The sequence below is a fragment of the Rousettus aegyptiacus genome, unplaced genomic scaffold, assembly GCF_014176215.1.
Source record: "Rousettus aegyptiacus isolate mRouAeg1 unplaced genomic scaffold, mRouAeg1.p scaffold_m13_p_2, whole genome shotgun sequence".
NCBI lineage: Eukaryota > Metazoa > Chordata > Mammalia > Chiroptera > Pteropodidae > Rousettus > Rousettus aegyptiacus.
The window spans coordinates 19587893-19611537 of NW_023416295.1; the positions used below are offsets into that span (position 1 = coordinate 19587893).

The 23645-nt window shown below is 33.1% G+C and overlaps 1 protein-coding gene across 6 annotated transcripts in view; it reads left to right on the forward strand.

Annotated features, from left to right (window-relative positions):
• Positions 1-23645, forward strand: part of ERBB4 (erb-b2 receptor tyrosine kinase 4) — a 944884-nt gene that overhangs the window by 774000 nt on the left and 147239 nt on the right. For all 6 annotated transcript variants that reach the window (XM_036236254.1, XM_036236256.1, XM_036236258.1 and 3 more), the window contains one exon: positions 13834-14019. In XM_036236254.1, coding sequence (XP_036092147.1) covers positions 13834-14019 — 186 coding nt within the window. The remainder of the gene's footprint in view (positions 1-13833; positions 14020-23645) is intronic.

Consider the following 23645-nt stretch of genomic DNA (forward strand, 5'->3'; position numbering starts at 1 on the left):
GACATTGTTAGATATTGCAGTGTCTATTGAATACAGTAACTTCATTCCTCTTTCCAGAATTGTTTAACAGAATGGTCAAAGACTAGTTGTTATGCCTACATTAGTGGAAGATATGTGTGAACAAGGCCATGGGCCCGACTGACCAACACTAACATGAAATTTGGTGGAAAAAAACAAACAAACCATACATTCATAGGGCTTATGAAGAATATGCAACCAGTTGTGGGAATGACGGAAAAAAAGAGACATTCTGAGAAGTAAAATTCTACTCATATTGGATTCAAATCAAAATTCCCCTCTGTAAGGAAAGGGGATTAAAAGAGAATAGCTCAGAAAAAACAGGAAAAATTTTTATCTTGACTTGTAGATGTGGTTTTCATCATCCACAGACAAATTCCTCAACATTCTCTGTTATGTATTAAAGGGTTTTGAAAAAGAGAGAGTAGGAAACCCCATCTTAGATACTAGAAAACATAGTTTAAGGCCCCTTTAAATGTATTTGCCGTTCGCAAACTAGACATTTATTTCAGATGTCCTCAAGAAGTGCTGTTTCTGCTGGGATCCCATTACCTCAATAATGGACAGCAGTTTCCCAAACCATCTATTGGCTTTCAGACACTTAATCTATGATTTATCCTGGGACAGACAGTGCCGCCAGATTACCTGAGTTTTTCATCAAGATTATTCAGTCGATCCTCATTTTGTTTAGATAAAATCCAAATGTCAGCCTATTATTTAAACTCCTCCAAGCTCGGGTCCCAGCCCACTTTACATTTTATTCCTTATGGTGCTGTCCTGAACTGGATACTCCTTATAATCCTGTACCTGTGACATTTTCCCACTTTCTTAATTTTAGAAGAAAAGGAAACTAATTATATTGAATAACTGTTATGTACCAGCCTCGGTGCTAGATTGTTTCATACATTTTCTATGAAGTCGTTACACAGGATGGGCATTATGGATTCTCTGCTGTATACAGCCAAGAAACCTAAGATTTGACAATGTGAATGACTCATCTCTTATCTCATAACTAGTAGAAGACAGAGCAGACTCTAGAAAAGAGTTTGTGTGAATCAATGTCCCTATCTCTTTCTCCTTGTCACACCACCCATCCATGTTATTTATTCTTTTATGACATATTCTTTTCAAATACTAGCATCCACTCTCAGATTTTTTTCATCAACAAAACTTTTGTTTTCCTATATTCACTTTTTTTCAATTAGAATGTAATCTCTGTCTTCAATGAATTATTACAGAAAACTTGCATCATAGATATTTGTCATAATTCTTATTGATGTTCATAATCTATTTTCAGTAAATTGAAAGACTTCTAGGATTAGCTACTTAAGAGTAGAACATGTCTTTTTAATTTTGTACCCTTGTGCAATATATAGAGTAATCCTCAGTTAATATTGAGATGAGTTATAAATGAATGAATGTCTAGCTATTCCTTACAAATATTCCTTAACTCTATATAGTTATTAATAAAATAATATATAACATAATAACCACTATAGTGCTTTGCACTACTTTTTGAGTTTGCTGCTGATGAATATAATTACAATAAATTCACCTTTCCTAGGTTAATTAAAGAAATCTATGATACCATTCCATTTCTAAAATATGGGTTAATTTCCAATGGCTAGATTCAGTATTTGATGCTTTCTTGAAGAGAGTCTTTCATGAGGTGCTCCATTTTTCACTGCCATTTGCTAACCCCCATATAAAGCCAAACAATCCTTTGACTCACAGCATCTTGAAGCAAAGATATTAGCAACAGAGGTCATTTGTGACACCGTATATGTTTCTTTCTGGGTTTATTATAACTTCTTTTGCCTGAATGTGTGGTAATATTATTTACTACTATTCTATTAAAAACATAAAAGCATAAATAACATTAATGCAGGTTTTTACTAGTAATTGCCTCTACCTGAATGCCCTTGACATCAGGATAGGTATAGAATATTAAAATAACATTGACCTAAATATTTATTGTAAGAATGTGCATGTAAATTATGTTTTCCAATTTAATATATCTGACAATAATAATTAAATTTATTATAAAAAGTGGAGGAAATAAGAAATGATAGGACAAATGATTTCTATATATGAATTACCCTATATGAGCATGAGACAGGTAAGTGAAAAATGGAAGATTTAATTAAAACCACTCACTACTTTATCTTGAATGAATCGTAAAGAACACAATTCAGCCTGCTCTTTACCAGTAATGCATATAAGATATTTTATTAGGTTTGAAGGAAGAATTTACCTAATTTTATTTAGTTATTTACTTTTACATGCCTTTAATATAATTGTTATTAACAGATTATTCTAGAAACACAGTAGATGTCTTTCTTTAAAGAAGATGCTATACCTAGGCAAACAGAATTGAGTATTATTTTCTCAAATTATACAAAATAACAAATCATAAAGCTCTAAGTAATTAAATAAGGGTTATTACCAAAATTACTAGGTTCTTATATAAAGTCAAATTAAACTTTTAAAATTATTGACTAACCACTCCTAGAATCAAGTTCTCCTGAATCAAGTTCTATGCAGAAATGAGAATAAGGCATGAGTTAGTCTTAATCTCTTTCTGCAAGGCTATTTAGCATATTATTATTGGAGGGTTAATTTTAAATAGTTGAGGACAAATTGGGCCCATAATTTGGATAAATTGTGATTTTTCCAAAAAAAAAAAAAGCATAGTTAATAACTGTTAGAATGTCACAGCGAAAAGATTCTATTAACAGGTTAATTTCATCAGTGACAGTTTCTATTAGGACACTAGGATAATGACCACAAAATCACGTGAGTCTATTTGTTCACCAACTGGTATTAATAATTCCTGAGGAGACAACAAAGTAGAAAGAGCCTTGGCTGTAGATACCAATGAGAACCAGATTCAAATCCCAGCTTGGCTGCTTATTTACTTTGGGATCTTGGCAGATTGCTTATCCTTTTCAAACTTGTCTCTTTATCAGTTACTTGATATAATAATATCTGTTGGACAAGATAAGATTGTCCTGAAAACTAAGTGAATTCATATGTAAAATCAATAGTATTGTTCCAGGTACAGTTCAATAAAAAGTAGCAGCTGTTATTACGATCTAAAGGAATTATTTGATAGGTGACTTTAGAGGGTCTATAATATGTTTACTAAGAACTAGTAAGCTCTTTAGTAGATGAACTAAATACAGTATGTACCCAAGGGCTTAATCCTTATAAAAATTGATCTTTATCAAGAGAGAGAACAAAACGAAAGCTATAGACATTATTTAGAAGTTAATAGTTATTTCTTCCTTCTTAGTAGTAGAATCTGTAGTCTCAGATGATTTATTCTAGTTCTAGTATGTTTATGCTGCTATTCTTTATGCCATATTGTAATGTCCTCTGCAAAAGATTCATATTGGACCTGGCTAAGCTTATTTTTCTGTATCAGTCCTGAAATGCTAGTTGTAGACATCTCTGCGCTTCTTTCTCTATAACTTTGCTAAGATTACTCATTAGACTATAAAGTGGCTCTGCCCTAACTATAGAAGTCCTTCTATATCCACAGGGGATACTTCCCAAGCACCGCCTCCCCCCACCCCCCGCCCCGCCAGTAGATGCCTGAAACTACAGATAGTATCAAACCTTATATATGTTATGATTTTTTTTTTCTGCTTACATACACTTCATAGCTTCTCTTTGGCATATCCAAATTGCCAGCATTACTACTCTTGCACTTTGGGGCCATTATCAAGTAACATAAGGATTACTTGAACACAAGCACTGTAGTACTGCAGCAGTTGATTTGATAACCAAGATGGCTACTAAGTGACTAACTGGAGGGTAGTGTCTAGGAGGGATGGAGAGGGATGGCATAAGATTTCATCATACTAAGACATTACACAATTTAAAACTTTTGAATTTTTCTGCAATTATCCATTTGATATTTTTGGACCATGGGCGACCAGAGGTAACTAAAACTGCAGAAAGCAATACCACAAATAAGGGGGGACTACTGTACAAGCATTTACCAGTACCTTCTGGTCTCCATCATCTACTTTAAGCAAGATTGTTATGTATTTTTATAACTGTTATTGTAGTTACTATTTGTTATAGAACAAACTTACTTAGTCCATGAAGTTCTCTTGCAACTCCATAAGCTGCTTTTGGCCTTCTCCTAAATCTTCACATTTACATTATGTTGAAGATGGGAAGAGATATTTCCAACTCACCACTGGCTTAAATAAGGAAAGCATAGATTCTAAAATGCTGACATGAAAACCATTTGGTTTTCTCTGATCAGATTTCCCACCCACAATCCAAATGTCACCACTGGATTTTAAAAAGTCAAAGTGACCAGTTATCCTGTAGCTTTTTTCCCCCAGACTCTTAATCTTTACTATTCAACAATTTCAATTCCCTTTAGATATAATTGGGCTTAATACAAATATAATAATAACTAACATATTTTTAGCATTTTATTTTATTATTAGTTTCAAGTATAGAGTACAGCAGTTAGACATTTATATAGTTATGGAAGCGATCCCCCTAATTACTCTTTCTCTCCTCTGGCTCTCCACCTAGCCATTACATTAATGCTAACCACATTTCCTATGCCACGCTTCCCATCCCTGTGATCATCTATCAACTACTAGTTTGTACTTCTTTAACCATTCACTGCTTTCTGCCTTCTGGCTTTCACCAGATTGTCCTCTATGTTTTTGAGTGTGTTTTTGATTAGTTTGTTCTTTTCGTTCCTTAGATTCCACATATAAGTGAAATCATATGGTTTTTATCTTTCTCTGTCTGACTTATTTCACTCAGCATAATAGCCTCTAGGTCTATCCATGTCATTGCAAATGGTAGAATTTCATTTTTTTATGGCCGAGTAATATTTCATTGTATATATGAACCATAACTTCTTTATCCAATCATCTGTTGATGGTTATTTAGGTTGCTTCCATATCTTGGCTGTTGTGAATAGTACTGCCATGAATTTAGGGATGCATAGATCGTTACAAATTATTGTTTGGGTTTTCTTTGGATAAATACCCAGAAGTGCAATTGCTGGATCAGAAGGTAGATCTATTTTTTAAATTTTTTGAGGAAAATCCATACTGTATTCCATAGTGGCTGTACCAATTTGCAGTCCCACCAACAGTGTGTGAGGTCTCCTTTTCTCCACATCCTCACCAACACTTGGTTTCTGATTTATTGGTGATACTCATTCACATAGAAATCTCAGTGTGATTTTAATTTGCATATTTCTGTTGATTAGTGACCTTGAGTATCTTTATGTCTTTTGGCCATCTGTAATTCTTCTTTGGAGAAATATCAATTCAGGTCTTTTGCCCATTTTTTAATTGGATTTTTTTATTGAGTTATATGAGTGTTAGATTATGTGACTTGTCCAAGATTAGTGTATCAGAAGAATCTCATCAGGAAATACATGGTATAGTAAGTTGGAATAATGAAAGAGATTTTAGCAAATGCAGGATTGAGGAACACCAGCAGAGACTGTTGAAGTATCTCAGGACTAGTAACAGAACTTTTAAGCCTGAAGGAGCAAGGGAAAGGTTATCTGGAACTGACAGCAGCTTGGCCTTTGGTAGAGAGATGTAGAAAAATAGAGGGTAAGGTATAAAAATCAACCTTTCTCTCTTTTCAGTTTTCTGCTGTTGCTTTTCATTAGCTAAACCCAAATGAAAGCCAGGGGGCAAGGTAGCCTGTTGTTATCCATTTGGGTTAGTTTTACTGGGCACATGGCAAAGTAGAGAAAGACAGAGACTGGATCTGGCAGAGAAAATGAAAATATGGAGACCAATCACACAGATCATTAGTGTCATAGCTGGGAGCATAGTTTAAGTTTCTTTATTACAAATTGTATTGCAGTTTTCAACATATCAAATTTAACTTAACAAACATTTATTGGGTGCATGCAAGTCTCTCTATATAACACAACAAAAAATGCCAGATTTTCTTTTAGGTTACAGCAAAAACACAGTATAGTTAATAAAAAAATCAATATTCTTTTTACAGCACTGATATAAGTCCGCACTTAAGTAGGGTTCAGAATGAAAATATATGAAAGGATATTCATTTGAGCTACATTGTAATAAGCAATAATTAGGACTTGGCAAAATGTTAGATATGGCATAGAATGGAAAACAGTTAAAAAGAGAATGTCAAATATAAATAAATCTAAGATTTTAAAGCCAAATTATAAAATGTCTCTGAACTTTACAAAAAATTAATAAAGTTAGCAAACAAGCTCGTATGGATAAATTTACTTTATGTCTTAAATTTGAGGCCCACTAGGATATCTATGTCAAGGTGACCAGAGACATTTGAAATGTCAGTTGATACCTGGGATGAGGTAGAATGGAAAGAGAGGAATACAATAAAGATTATGTTCAATTATTAGTAAAATTGTATTGCTGTTTTACCGTGAGCCATACACTGAACAAGAATTTGGTAATGGACTAATGCTTATGATCGACCAATATTACTACTTTCAGAGAAGTCATTCATTAAAGATGGAAGACACTTAGCAAATCCCTTTAATAAGACTGGGTTAGGTGCTATGATATGGAAGGTATATATATATATATATGTATATAAAGTTATATTAGTTCTTGCTTAAAGATGGTAGTTGAAATTACAGGAGTGGAAAAGAAAGCTTGGAATATAAGCACAGCATAATTCTCATGTTGGGGATATTTCAGACAGATATTTTGAATATGATGCTAATGGGTTTTATTCCCTACCTCCTAAATGCCAATGTTATTTAAAAACCTTCAAACTAAATCAAATCGTGAAAAACCACAACATTTTTAAGTTCATCCCATGTTTTTGATAATTATGTCATATTTCTTGAAGTTATAAAATATGTGGTTGTAGATTATAGAGAAAAGCAGACAATATTAGGGACAAAGCCATGGTAGCATTCTCAAATTTAAGGTATGGGAGGGAAAAGCAGGTGCCAAAAATTGTAATAAGACTACTCGGAGAGACTGAAGATTTAGAATAGAATAAAATGCTAACTTCAGACAGAGAGGGATTTTCAAAATGAAGGATGTTCAGTGAAGCAAAATAGTGCAGAAGGTCAGGAAAATGTATGAATGAGAGAATAAATCTGTTGACTGGTGGATAGAAGGTCATTGGTGACTTCTGACTTTTTCAAGACTAATTTGAATAGTTTCAGAGTGCATAAAAACTAGAACCCTAAGGAGTAAAAGATTATAAAATGAACAAAGAATCAAGGCGAGAATAGCAAATATTCCCAGAGTAGAAAAATGGCAAAATTGAAGGAACTTTCATTTTTACAATATGGAGCACCTAAACATATTTGTAGATCCAATAAAGAGGACAATATAAAGTGAGGCCGAAGTTGTATGAGAATTAAACACTGGTAAAATGATTAAAGGGACAATATAGATGATGTAAGAGTACATTTTACAGAGTAACAAAGAGATAGACAAACACAGTAAGGATGGAGAGAAATTCAGTGTAACAAGGAGCAGGAAGAAAGTACAGTAAGAAAGTAGAATTCTACCTTCTATAAAATCATTCACAAAGTTCTTCATTGTGTAGCACTATTAAAGTTAGGATTTGGTCACCCAATGGGTGAATGATGTAGAATGGAGATAGAAAATGGATGACTCTAAAAGTTGGAAGAATTCTTATCTTGATGGTTCAAGTCCACAGAAATAATACCAGAAACTGGAAAAGAGTGCCGAGGCCTCCGAGCAATGTGAACAAATTTAAACTGATGGCATATTAATTCAGCCTGTCTAATTGCTGCTCGCTGCTCGCACAAATAAATTATTATTTATTCTAGACATGAGGGAACAGATGGAGATTTCATTTATTTTACTATCTGGGTACCATCTGCAGAAAAACAGGTTTGTAAAACATTATTATGGACCAATAATTTTATTTCATTTTTCATCACTGCCATCATCATTATCATCTTTGTTTTCTTCATCACCATCACCCTCACTACCTTTAAGAGAGCCATTCATTTCAAACGTTCACAAATCTTCATTAAGCACAGTTTTACATGTCTACATTAATTGTTTATCTTTTCTTTTTCTCCATCCCCCTTTTTATCTTCCTTATCCTTGATAACAATGAGATTTTGCCCATTTTCAGCTGGAGTAATTGAATTAATGGTCCATAGACATAATGAAACAGTGGAAGTTTGGCTGAAGTTAACATTTTTAAAAAAACAGAATTGCCTATAAGTTGTCACTGGCCATATGTGTTTCTGTTTTTTTCTTTTTTCTTTTTGTGAAACCACTAACCAACATGAGTGAGAAAACAAGTTAAAGTGGCAAGGTATAAACATCTGAACCCTGGGAAAAATTATACCTTAATGTGGGAAATGGTATCGCTCACTTTTATTAATGTACAGAAATGTCTTTCAGACAGAAATAGAGAAACAAATAGCATATGCTAGAGAGTAATGGTACACATGTTTCAGAGCTTTTTCTCTATTCCTTGGTCATCCCATGGTGGTTTCAAAAAAATGTCCTCATACAAAGCAGACCTCATTATCAAGAAAAATGTCTTTGCTTTAATTTTCATTGTAGCACCTCTTACATCTTTCCCCCTGTCCAATGAGAAAATCTTTTAACTCACTTCCAAGAAAAAAATTATATGAAACAAAAATTTTAAAAATGAAGAATAATTTAATTTTTGGAAAAATAGATAATGTCTCTGTCAATTTGTATTTACTCCAGTGGCCACAGTGACATTTTCTAGTGACAGCAGCGAAAATTCCAAATTTCCATCCATAGGACCACACAAGATACATAACAGAGGACATTATTAATTTTAACAAAGAGTAATTTATTGAAACCCAACACTCTATTATTAAAATATTGGAAGTTTTCCCCTTTCCATCCCACTCATCACTCTAAAAGAGTCCACATTCTCTATTTTTTAAATCTATTTCTCAATCCCCCCAAAAAGCCATCTGCTATTTCCTTTATGAAAAAATAAAACCTACAATTAGTGTCTCGTTCATTTTTTCTTTCTTGAAAAAAGAGAACTATTATGCAAATACTCTGCAATTTGGTTTCAAATACTCTTTGTAGTGTGATGAGCAATTTTCCTTAATACAATTCCAGCTTTTTTGCCAGGACTTACTAATAGATTTTTTTTTAAGAGAGAACTTTCATGAGACTTTTTTATACTCTTCTGATAAACTTCTCAAAGATGTATTTAGAACAGAATTATCACTACTTGAGTGGTAAAAGAAAACAAAAACATTGTTTACATATTTCATCCTGAAAAAGAAGCCGGAAATAACCTGAAATCTCTCTTTTACCTGAAATTTTATCATTTTTTTAATCTTAAGAAATGGACTGTAACAAAAAGCACTCTCAGGAAGTCAGAGATATATTCGGCTTCTTCTGAAAGCATAAGTGATGGCATTTAACCTGTAATTGCAAATTTATTGTTTGATTCTAGTTGCCTCTCAGGCACTAAAGTGTAATTTGATTCAGTTCATTGAGGTATGGCTAATTCAGGTGTTTGGGGCTGTCTTTTTGTTAACAAGACAAGCACCTACAGTGCAAAGTGCTGATGGAACTGAAGTTAAAAAAAAAAAAAAAGAACAAGAAAGAGAGAGAGAGGAAGGAAGGAAGGAAGGAAGGAAGGAAGGAAGGAAGGAAGGAAGGAAGGAAGGAAGGAAGGAGAGAGAGATTGAGAGTACGAGAGAAAGAAAAGAAAGAAGAAAGAAAGAAAGAAAGAAAGAAAGAAGAAAAGAAAGGAAAGAATAAGAAGAAAGAAAGAAAGAAAGAAAGAAAGAAAGAAAGACAGACAGACAAGAAAGAAAAAGATATTTTCACTATCTAATAAATAGCACTGAGAATCAGAAACCCTGAGTCTTAAAAACTGATCCTGCTACTTTACTTGTCATATGACCTGGGGCAGTAATTCTACTCGACTTGGTTTTCTCTTTTTACAGCTGAGAATTACTAACTCTCTTGACTGCTTTGTAGGGTTATAACAAGGATCAAAACATTGTTGCATGTTAATAATTTTGAAATGGATTATAGAGATGCACATTTAATGGAGATACTGTTCTCAGAGTTTTATATTTCCTACAGTGGCTTCATCTAAGGTGCTTGCTGCTGCAATTGGGAGTTTCTGATCTACTTCTAGACCTGATTGTCTGGGAGTGGGACCAGAAAATCTGCACTTGGAATGGTAAACTTATGTCACTCTTATGCACATGAAAGATTTAAAGGTACCAGAAAAGACATAGAAAGAATGCAATTAATGTATATTTAATTTAATTAGATATTAATACTTAATGTCTAATTAAATATCTAATTTGGTACTTAATTAAATTAGATATTTAATTTGACTAGACATTTTGCTTATTTGTTGGTGTGTATGTGTCTATTAATATGCGTGCATATTATAAATCAGAGCAGGAACTGTCTGGTTTACACTTTTAATATTAATATTAATTAATATTGAATGAATCAATTAATTCACATTAATACTAGATTCAATGATAAGTAATTTAACTCGACTATCGTTCCTCTCTGTACTCTCCTTATAACTACAGTGGTTTGCTTTATTTCAGATGTTTACTGAATATACAGAAAGTAAAACCAAAATGTTTCCAACTTGTGGATTCTGATGTGGGCAGTATTAATAGTAATAACTGAATGTCCTGGCTTTCTTGATTATGCAGAAAAACTCCAGACCCCAAAGAACTTTTCCCAAATAGTGTGGAAAGTTGTTCAGTATCTCATATGCACTCATAAACTCATACTGCCAGTTGTAGTCACCTTGTAACTACAGCATCCTTTCTTACCAGTTCTTATCTCCATGTGGAGCCTCTCTCCTCTCTGAATCACCAAGAGGCCCTGCCCCTGGCACTGTTTAACAGGTACCACTTGAGGATGCCAATGTCCTTGCTGAAGGTGATGTTACCGCCTTGGGATGATTTGAATTTCTGTATCGCCCCAAAGCAGGGGCATGGGAGATAATGTCACAGAACTGTGGTTAGCATTTTTTCTCAGTTCTTCCTCATTGATGCAGTGAAGAATCACAGGTCAGTGAGATTTAGAAAAGATTTATTAAAAATATATTTTAGAAAGACAAAGCACCCCCCAAGGAGGCATGTGGTTTTAGCTAAGAACTGGAACATAGCACCAACAACAACCAACAACAACCAACACAACAACAACCACGAAAGATCCACAGAAGTGGGAATGTCTGCATTATATTTGGGCCATGGTGGGTGGTTCCCAAGGCATTCCTAGGTGATTGGCATGTGAGGTCATTTTGATTGACACCTGGCTGCTATATAACTCTTTGCCTAGTGCACATGTGCGTGCCCAGAATTCTGCTACCATTGGGGTGTTCTCTGGGTAGTCTCTAGGCTGGGCCCCTTCCCCTGTCACTTACGTCTGACTAGCTCCCTAACAGTGATGTGTCTCAGAGCTCCTCAGGCCACCAGCCCTCAAGGCGTTGCGGTGGTGGTGGTGCTCTCAGCGAGGAAGCACAGCAACTGCTCCTCTCTCCTGTTCTGTGACTCCTCTGGTTCCCTGACGTGTCTGGGGAAGGGGGAGTTGGACCTAATCTACATGGAAGCCATCTGGAAAATGATCATTTTAGCTTCTGCCCATAAGGACTAAAAAAAATCCTTTGAATTAGGCCGATACCGTCTTACCAGCCTATTTCTTCAGTTTGGCTCTGTATCCCTCCTTTCTCCAGGTATGTGCCAATACTGCCACCACTATTTACCTTACATGAGACTCCGGCTGGATCCAGTAAATCCATATACTCCATCAGACGTACCCCATAATTGTGAATAATCTTTAGATTCAACTGAACTCAACACCACTAAAATAGTAGCAGAAGTTAAAAGTGAATAATGTCCTCAGCAATAGCTTTAAGACAATAATAATAAAAGTCAAGTACCTCTATAAGAAGACTAATGATGAAAGACTATCATCTCTAGCTACCCACCTCTCCTTTCCTTGACCCCATTTCCATTGCCCAAAGCAACCACTTTTTATCTTTTTGGCAATTTCTCCAGTAACTTAACTCTATATATCTAAATAATATGTGTATACTGTCAATTCTTGTTTTTTTCTGTGTTATCCATCATGTAGACTTCGAATAGCAGGAATATGCCTTCCACTTTTTTTCATTACCTACCACCTTGCAGAAGTGTATCTTCCTTCCCCCCATTTTCCAATATAACCATATGGTGTTTGCCCTTATCAGCATTTCATATTTATGTTGTTAGGATTATATAAGTATTCCCAGCTGAGCTCTGTATTAAATACATTTTTTTTCTTTGTGCATTTCTTGTGTTTCACCTCAAATTATTTTTTTTTTTACATTTTCTTAATATTTTATGTATCTATCACAATTACTTAACCTCATTGAGTTTCAGGTAGTCTACTAATGTATTTTAAACTCATTAGGTATTCTTTTAATTCCTTCTTGGATCACCTTTTCCAGAGCAACATATCCTATTTGAGTGTGGACTATAGCTTTTATTCTGAAATATCTCTTTACTGCTATTTCCTTGTCTCCTCAATTTAATATAGTCTTTTATCCCTTGCCTTTTATTTAATAAGTACATCTAATTACAATTTAGATTTCTTCTCAGTTTCCTTCCCTGCTAAGTTAGGATTTATGTTTTTTTGTTTGCTAAGTCAGTTACAGCTAGTAAGCCACTTCCTACTTCTAATATTCTATCTTTATTGCCTCCTCTCTGTGATGTCTGGTGTCCGTTATTAATTCCTTTATTGTTTTTATGGTGAAATTGAGAGCAAATGGAAGTAAACATGTGTATTCACTTTGCCATGCCATCTTAAACAGAAGCTCAATATAGCTTTTGTTTTGAAAATTTTCAAGACTAGTACAATGAACATACCTTCATAGAGGTAAATTGACTGATAATAAATTGTCACATACGTACCACTTTCTTGTTTATGTGTGTGTGATATGTGTATGTGTGTGTGTGCATGTGTGTAAGGTCATATCTGTTTTAAATTCTGATAAAGACACTTACAATAAATTTTCATTAGAAGGTAACTTGAAGATGTACTAAAAAAACTATTTTATCTCCATTAACCAAAAGTGTCTTTATGATAATTATTTTTAAAAATTATAATTTTTTTTAATTTAATAAAATTATAAATTTGGAATAGACAAATTTGTATAATCTCATCTAGCTCTCAAATTGTATGTCTATGAATATGATGTCACTTATAATTCTGAAAATAAAGTAAATTTGAGTAACGGTAAAGTTATGGAGCAAAAATGTTTATTCTTTCACATAAATCCCCAATGGGCATGTTACTTGTAATTTTTTTAAATTTTGATATTTATAATTTATAAATTATACCTGATTATGCTCTTCGAATCCAGACCAATAATGGATAATTTGCATTTAGATCACCTACTCTACCTATAAATAACTACATTTGTACAAGTTACTCTAAAACCAAAGATCCACAAATTAAGTGAAGATTTAATTTCAACTTATTTGGCAGTAAATAAAATCTAGTACAGGCCACATTACAAAAGAGAAAATACTGCTATTAATCTTATATGCATTTATTCTATAACACTTTTTCTATTTTGATATATGTATAGTGTTTGTGTTTCATTTAATCTTACTTGAATTAAATCATTTAAAAATATAATAGTCACATAATGTATTTTCATTTTTAATTGATTCCACCAAGTGAGAGTACATTTCGAAATCATTATCATCACCATTAGTGCAGTACAAGTTACTATGTCTGTAAAGGACTTTAAACTGAAACTGTGGTGTTATATTGTTTCTTCCAGGAAGCTCTGATCATGGCAAGTATGGATCATCCACACTTAGTGAGGTTATTGGGTGTGTGTCTGAGCCCAACCATCCAGCTGGTCACACAGCTTATGCCCCATGGCTGCCTGTTGGATTATGTCCATGAACACAAGGATAACATTGGATCACAGCTGCTGCTTAACTGGTGTGTCCAGATTGCTAAGGTAAGTGCCCATCACTTCCCATGGAAATGACTTTTCTGACTTTACATTCTGTGATCTAGAAGTTTGGCTATTGAAATGTCAAGTTTTTCAGGCTTTTTAAATATAACGTATTTAATTTGCTATAAAAAGTTATATTATAGGGAGGTGTTTACACTCAAACCAGAGATCAAACACATTATATACTGATAAATTTTTGGATTATTGTGCTGTGCCATTCATGTTTTATTGGCCAGATGACAAAACAAATAGCTGACTGTTCAGAAGGAAAAATACATATATTTATGTTTGATAAGCAAAAGGAAAAGAAAAGCAATAGAAAAATTACATAGAAAGGACCCTGTCCAGAAAAGTTACTTTGTTAAGGTGGCAAATGTTTAAATAAACAAATATCAAAACATTAAAATTTTGGCATAGCAGAAAGCTTTAGAAGATTATCTGGTTACATAATTTAAAATAAAAATTTAAGGCATGAAATTGTTTTGTCCAGTGAAATATTTCTTGAAAAGCTAAACGTAGAAAACGGCCGTAACTGTAGCAGCAGAAGGGAGTCAAGAGAGTTTTACGGTTCCCAGGTCCTTACATAAACCACCTTTAAGACCGTCTGATGTGCCTATGTTGAAGATATATATCAGATTTGTTTGGCGTTTTGTTTGTTTTGGTATAGTTTAGTGAACAAACGAAATCTAGAGAAGAAAAGATTGAATGTCTTAATTGTTCTCTTTTTAGATTATTTTATTAAAACAGCAAATACATGCAATTTTCACTATTACAAATGGTCAAATTCTAAATATTTCCCTAAACCTTTTGGCAATTCTCAATTGGTATTTAATGACTGTTTTTTGTTTGTTTGTTTGTTTTCCCATTGGTTTGGCACATATCCTGGACCTCAGTACCTGTGGTAATGCGGGAAGGTGACTCTGTGGTGAACTTGAGAACAAGTGCTCCCCCGTAGGGGACTGTGGTTTTCCTACCAGTTACCTAATCTTCCAATTTTTCAAGCAGGGCCAGAACTGAATTTTTTTTATGTGACTTCTCCAAATTTAAATCTTGGCTCAAACTTTGAACTGCTCTGGGAGCCGAACCAAGCATTCGTGTCCTGCAATCCACTGGGGTGCAATTTCTAGTGTTTGTTTTTGATGTTCAAGAAACTGTTTATGATTATCTATACCAAAGATATTCCTTGAAATGTTTTTTTCATTCTAGATAAATAGAGCTTTATTTCACTATTTCAACTCTTAGGTACATTAAAATATGACTTGATATTCTATAAATTCTTCAGGTTTGTTTTCTTTGCATTTAATATAAATGCCAAAATGTTAATTTAGTAGTTTTAGACTATTTCTTTTTACAATCTAAAAATGAATAAATATACATTACCCAAAGCAGAAATTTGAGATAATTTTTAAAACATAACTCCCTCCCCCCAAAATTGAAGGAAATGCCCATTTTCGTTTTTTATACCATAAATCTCAATATAGTTTCTAATGAACTATGTATTACAATTTTGCAAATAGTACACGATAAACTCACAACTGAGAGGATTCTTTATGGTAATGAAAATTCAAATATAACCCTTCAAAAAGTGATTTACTTATTTAAGAACTTCTATAATTTATAAGGTGAGCTAAATATGCAATAGGAATTCTTAAATCACCCTAGCATAAATGAAAACAAAACTGTTTCAAATTTCTTAGCTCTTCTCTATATTTTCTACAGTATTCTCCATAATTTAGGTTTTGTCCTTAGGGATACATGGCATTAATATATCATTTATGCAAGACTCTAATAATAGAAAATACTTTGAGTTCCCTGAATAATCATACTGTTTTAAACCTTTTTGCCTTTGCAAATGTCATCTCTTCTGCTTCGAAATCTTTTCCCAGAGCTTCTTGATTCACATTAAATGAACACTGATTGGGCTTCCTCCCTTTATGGAGTCCTCCCTAAGTCAACCTCTTTCTCTTTAAACAGAAGTAATTTTTCCTTTTCTGTGTTAGTTTTGGTTATTGGTATCTTGAACATATTTTTATTATTTAAATGTTATTCTACGTGTTTATATAATTATCTGACTATACGACTAGTTTAGTCATTAATCCTTCAAAACACATTTGTAGACATCTACTGGTGTGTGTCAGATACTATGATGACTGGAGTGTCTAGGGTTAACAATATGAGCATGGACCTGCTTCTCTCTGTATACCCTAACAGCATAAACAGACATTCAACAAACAAAACAATTAAATATAGGATTAAACACTGTGGTTTAGATTTTGAAGAAAAATAATTATGAGGGAGATTTCAGGGCAGACCTCAGTGAATCTTCAGGGATAAGACTTTGGCTATTGGAAGAAAATTTAAGCAGAGGAAGCATTACATGGAGCACTATAAATGTGGTGACTATGTAATTGATCGTGTAAAGGAAACAATTTCAGAAGTAAAAGGAGGCTGTATTCCTAGTTAGTCCAGGGCACCAGGCACACAAATGTCCTAAAAAGGGCAAGGCATATAGTAGCCCTGTTAACCTGAAAATTTTGGATTTTATTATAAATGCAGTAGGTAGTTATTGAAGTATTTTACTATAAAAGCGACACAATCCAATTTATGTTCATACCAGTTTATGTGTGGAAAATAGATTGAGGCAAGGTAAGAACCCAAATGAAAATACCAGTTAGAAGTCTGGGGCTAATTAAAATGAGGAGACAAATGGAGTTAAGATATGTTTTTGAGACAACTTTAAGGGATTTGATTATTGATTAGCTGTGGGTGATGAGGGACAGGAGTATGGTGGTACTGTGTTCTGAGGTAAAGAAGGTTGAGGGATTGAACTCATTTGTAGGAAAAAGTTGAAAGTTCAATTCCAGACATGGCAAATTGAAAAAGCTTATAGACCATGAAACTGGAGCTGTCAATGAGATTGCTGAATTTGATCAGGACTATAGATATGGATTTAGGAGTTACAGACATCAAAATATATGGGAAGATAGGGGATTGCCTAGGGACTGAGTGGGTCTTCTTCATATTTCTTACATATAGTAGCCATTCAGCAAAAATATTTAATAAATATTTTAACTCAAAGAAAATTTAAAAATCTATTCTTAAAGAGTGAATCTTGATCTTTTTCCTACTTTGGGGGCAGAATTGTGTAGTAAAAATAGCATTAGGATCAGAAGAACCTACATTAGTATGTTGATGCCCATTTTCTGGTTTTATGAGTTTGAGTAAGTTATTCAACATCTATAATTTTGTTCTCTCAATTTATTAATAAAGTTAATAATTATTACATTTGTTTCTCATCTGCAAAATGTGTAGATAGTATCTACCTGTGGTGGAATGAACGACGACACCCTGTCCCTAAAGATATTATGTACTGTCTCAAGTATCTGTGAATATATTATGTGACCTGTTAAAAGAACTGTACAGATTTGATTAAATTAAGGATTTTAAAATGGGGAGTTTATCCTGAGTTACCCAGGGGGCCCCAGTGTAGTACAGGACCTTATATGTGGGAGGTAGTAGGATCAAAGAGAGAGAAGATTTAAAGATGGGAGCAGAGTCGAAATGATGAGTCTCAAGGATGGAGGACAGGGCCTCGAGCTGAAGAATTTATTCTACTTCTAGAAGCTGGAAAGAGCAAGGAAACAAATTCACCCTTAAACCTCCAAAATGAATCCAGGCCTACTGATAAGTTGCTTTTAGACCAGTGGAACTGAATTTGATCTTCTGATGTCCATAGCACTAAGAAAATAAATTTGTATCGTTTCAAGCCACTAAACTTGTGGTAATTAGTTACAGCAATAGAAAACAAATACAGTTTTCACCGTGCTTTGCAAAGATTAAATTAAATAGCCTCTGTAAGGTGCCTGGCTCAGCTCCTAGAATGTGGTTTTTAAAAAAAATTTCCTTTTATTAGCTAGAGGTTGAAAACCTCAAAAGAGAGAATTGTTTTATAAATGTCTACAAACTATGAGTAACATGGTCTGAATAAAGACAAGCAGTTACACATGACTATTTCGGTAACTTAGAGGCTTGTTTTCCTTTGCTTTCAAATTTTAGCAAGATAGACTCATGAAAGTAAGTGAAATATCATCGTAATTGCTCCACACCCACTTTCATTTTGGCTGTATCTCTTTTTATAGTTGTCGACAAAGCTGGAAGTGGGAGGTGGGGCAGTGATACTGTAAAATAACCAATTTACATTTGTGTTATAAAATATCTCTGGAAAGCTAACAGTAGATAGAAGAAATAATAATTATAGCAGCGATAGTTTATTCACTTATTAATTCGTATCATCACAAACCTATAGGGTAAGTGTTATTAGGTCTATTGCACAGATAGGGAAAGTGTCACAGAGAATTTAATTTACATGATTAAATCCACAAAGCTAGTAAGTAAATACTGGAACCACTAATCTATGTTTTCATATAAAAGGAAGAAAGTATTTTGAAAATATTTTCATCCATATTTTAAGTTTTCTTTCCATTATTCCATTGGTTCGTTATTCTACAAAATGTTATGTAATAGAAAACACAAATTTAAACACCAGAATCGCTTCTTATAGGCATCCATATTTTTTCTGCATATGCTTCATTTACAACTTGCTTTAATTTGGTAAGCAGAGCAGAACATGTTATTATTTAACATTCATATAATACCAATGCCTTCCTGGTGCTTTATGAATCCAGTATAGTAGATAATAGTGACAATTTCCTCTCTCACAATTGTTGCTTTCCAGTTGAGCAAGCAGCTTAAAAGACAGCAGATTCTGAAAAGTGTATGTGAGTTTAGAGTAAAGAATCTTCATGGTGAATAACACTGATAATGATTGAGTCCATGCGGATAAAACATGTCTTACATTCCTGGTACCTGCGGTGCTATATGTCTATCACATTATTTAATCTTTATTGAAACTCTATTTACAGTTAATAACTTCCATTATTCTCCTAGTTTACAGATGGGAAAATTGGGGAAAGTTAAGTCCTGAAGACACACCATAGGTTGAGATGCCTGGATTCTATAACAGGAAATTGATGCCTGAGCCAGGTCTTTAAACTATTCTGCACTTTCTTCTCTAAACACACACACACACACACATACACACACACACATGCACACACACACATACACACACACTTTGAGGGGTGGCAAGGAGCATGATGTTTTCTCTGTGATTATGTCTTATCATTAATCTCATGAAAGGAAAAGATTCTATGGTGAATAATACCTTTTATTGTCCTCATAAGAATTTCTTCCTGCATCTAGGTCACATTTTCAGGAGAAAACTCTAGTTATTCATTCATAGAGGAATTTTTTTTTCAGCTGATGTTTTCCTTATAAAATATGATAATAAAATATAATAAAATATTATAATAAATCCAGCTCAAAACTGTTCTTTGAATTATATATGGTGTAAATACTTATTACCAGTGACACTATAAATTAAGAATCAAAAATGTATAGTTTGGCACTAATGTGTGTTAAGTTTACCGACTTTAGAACCAGATCGAATAGGTTTAAATCTCAGCTCCACCATTTACCAATTATGTGGTCTTAGACAAGTTAGTTAATTTCTCTGTGCTCCCTGAAAATGGGGATAGTAATAGTACTTACTTGATAGAGTAATTATTAGAATAAGGTAATATTTGTTAATGTGTTAAGAATACTGCTTAACATAGAGTAAGAAATGTACACTCTGTGTTATTTGGATACTATCTTAGATAAAAACAGGAAAGACACTTACATTCATAGTTAGAATATCCTAATGATGTCATTTTAAAAATATTCAATTTTAAAATCCCAGATGTAAAAGATTAAGCCCTTGTGCTTACGCCATGCTTGGGGTAGAAGGACATAATCACCCATTTAATATTTTAGAAGAAAGAACTTGAGCCTTTCACCCTCCTAAGATTTCCTACACTGTTTCCTAAGATGCTGTTCTACCTGTGCTATTATTGTGTCTTCCAATTTTTGTGTTAGAAAACTGGATTATTTGTAATATTGAAAATATGTGAAACCACCAGTGAACTGGCCAAGATCTGAGGTGAGGAGTAATTCTTTGAATAAGATAGTTTATTACTAAAGAGAAGCAGAGAAAATTCTAGCTATTCAATCTCAAGCTAGAAAAAGTTAATATTGGCTTGACTTCCTCTTATTGCACAGTTTAGTTCCCAACTCCTTTCTAAGGAAAATATTATTCGAAGCATTTTTTTTTCCTGCTGCTGTTGTTACTGTATTTATGAAGCATGAACTCTGAATACAGGCTGCTATTATTTTTCAAAATATTGAAAGCTTCCTCAGGACATTACTGGGCAATTTTATTTTATTGTTACATTTCCTTCTGGAGCTCTAATTGATTTGCAGTGTAATTCAGATGTAGAGTCTCAACAGCTTTCTTTTCAGTGGTTTACCATTGAAGGTAGTTGATGAGACGATTCTAAAACCATATGTCAGTGATCTGTTGTATACTTCAGGATAATTCATTGCCTGACTAAGTCGTAAATCAACCCAACCTTAAAATTCTTCCAAAAGGAAATGAAAATAAAAATTATTATGTATTTTCAAGAATAAAAAGTAATCTAATATATTTAACCAAAATAATTTAGATTTTTCTTATAAAAGGACTTTCAGTCACATGGTTACAAATAGATTGATTCAAGCATTTATTTTCTAAGAAAAGTATTGTCCAAAGGTCTGCATGACTTTTAGGCCAGTTTAATAGATTTCTCCAGTTAAATTTTTTTTTAATTTAAATTTCACACTATACTTTGTCCCCAAATTACTTTTGGAGCAAATGAGAATTCTATTGTGAACCCTGACTTTTTATAGCCATTGGGAGGTGTCCCTGAACCTTTATTTTTTGTTTGTTTGTTTCTTTTTACTATTTGTGGCAGAGTGGGAGTTAGTGAGAGGGGCAAAGAGATGAAATTTTCTCAATTCAAAAACATAATTCACAACAATTGGAAGAAGAGGAGATTCCTGTGTTAAGGCGTGAATCCTTTTGCTACACACAGATACAAGATTCTCCTTAAGTCTTGAATATGTTACCTGAGCAGAGCCTTCATTTACCTTCTTTCTTCTTCCTTCATTTCCAATTTTCTCTAGCAGCAGCTACACAGTGACAGTAAAATGGAGTTTCCTATTCGATCTAGCCATTTTCTTCTGTATGAATAAGATTAATTCAAATCTGAATATCTGATGCCAATTAAATTCATAAACTAGGTACTGAAATTTTTATTTGTTTTTGGTCAAGACCACACTCTATATGTAGATGTGACCTCAGTCATATCTATGTATTTATATACATACAAAGTTAATGTATAAAATTTTAAAATAATAAATATTTTAAAGAAGGGACAGAACACCACTAATATTCTCGAAAAAAGACAAAGTTGGCACTAATTACATTTAATAATATGATAATGATACTTAATACTATATAGAAGTTTGCAAATAACAATGTACTGGATACAGCCCATGGGTATGTTTTAACATGGATAAATTATTATATTTCATAAAGAAGAGAAATATTATAATTAGAAGCCATAGTTTTAGGAACATAGTTAAACTTCATATATTTTAAAATAGAAGAGAAATGTTAGAATTAAAAGCCATAGTGTTAGGGACGTAGCTAAACGTAATTAATGACAATTCACAATTTAAATTAAAATAGATTATATTTTGTAGTCATATAACCATAAATTGGGAGAAATAAGGATGTTTGCCTAATATTTGCATGTTTCCTGTATTATTTAACTTTGAATATATTACATATTCTGATGAATTAGATCTTTTGGAAAATTCAATGGCATAAACCTGACTCAGTAGTAAAATTTTATTCAGACTAATACCTTCAGTGACTTTTCCATAGTCACGCTGCAAACTAGTTCAAAAATGACGAACTGAACTCAGAATTATAGACAGATCATTGATTATTTCATGAAGAAATGATTTTCTTTTTTTTTCTAAAGCAGTAGTTTAGTGGGTGAATTTTTCACAATTTCTATCCATTTCTCAACCCACGTCTTTATTAGACACTTGAGATTAGAATCCCAAAGGAGAATATTTATGGTCTCCTTTAACCAGGAGGGATCTGTTTATTTATTAATTAAAAAAAAAAAATAAGTTACAATGTAGCAGGTACTATCCCAAGTCTGAGGATTCAAGAAAGAACAAGAAGATCTTCTATTATAGTTTTTTGTATCCCCTTGAGGAATAGACACAAAAACCAAGTAAACAGAAATATTGCCTTTTGTAGTGAAGATTAGATAGTACTGTCCAGTTTTTCGTAATTGTTATTTTTTTAATTAATTTATTTAAGTTAGTTTCAAGTATACAACATATTGGTTAGACATCTATATAGTTCATAAAACGATTCCCTCAATTGCTCCCTCCCTCCCCTGGCCCTCCAGCTAGCCATCATATTCATCCTGACTGCATTTCGAAGGAAGAAGTACTGTGTTCCAGTTGCAGCTGTTGCATTTATCATCTGTACGATTTAGGCAAATCTCTAAATCTCTTTCCTTACCTATAAAATGGGCAATAGCCTCCATTTGTCCAGCTGTTGTGATGATTAAAAGATATCATGCATCAACTATGCATATTTGCTACTAAAGCTTCAGTGCTTGGTAGATATTATTATAATATTAAGTAAAATGATAATACTTTATATAGTATCTGTTATCACCAAAGTTCATTTAGACATGACTCCTGTAGGAAGACAGAATAATGTTGCAGAAGGCTATGATCTATAAGGAAATAAAATCTTGGTTCAAATCCTGAATCATAGTTATAAAAGCTTTGAGAGTCATTTTCTCTTTTACCAAATGAGAATACTTAGCATTGTATAACCTATGTTTATCAAATTTTAATTAATAAATAAATAAGAACAACTCTTAGCAATCTGCAAAGTAAAACAAAAAAAAATCTACAGAAGAGGATTATATAAATTTTATTAATTTGTACTCATTTTTATAGTCCTTTATTCACATATATGTATTTATCTTTTTTATTCATTTGTACTTATTTATTACTGTGCTCATGAATATAACAAGATTCCGTTAAGAACCTACAATGATTATAATGGTGAAAGAAAATAGATTTTTTTGTATGAGAATGATCTTGCTTTAAATCCCAACACTACCAGTCATTAGTTGTGAAATTTTGAGCAAATTTCTTATACTCTCTGAACTTCCTTATCTAAACATCAGGATAATAATATTTACATCTTAGGATAATTGTAACAAATAAAGCAATAAAATAAGTTACTATATAAACAGATTGCCTGACACATAATATTGCTCAGTAAATATTGACTTTTTAAAATTCACACAGAGCAGTGCTCTTGGGGCCAGCCATTTCAGAAGAAGGTTGCTATACCTTTATATAAATAGAATCCACTTGATTTTTTTTCCCAAGATAAAACTCAAGTCTTTACAGAGAAGTTTTCCCTTTTTTTCTGTTAAACAGAAATGATCTGATATAAAGATCTAAAAGCATCACTTTATTTTTTTTTCCTAAGTTAAAATTATTTCGGTTTGGCACTCTCCTATATAAGTTAGTCAGAGATTCCATTTTAATCATGAATTGGGAGGTTCCCACAGGGATTCTCCTCGGGATGCTGGAGAATCTGA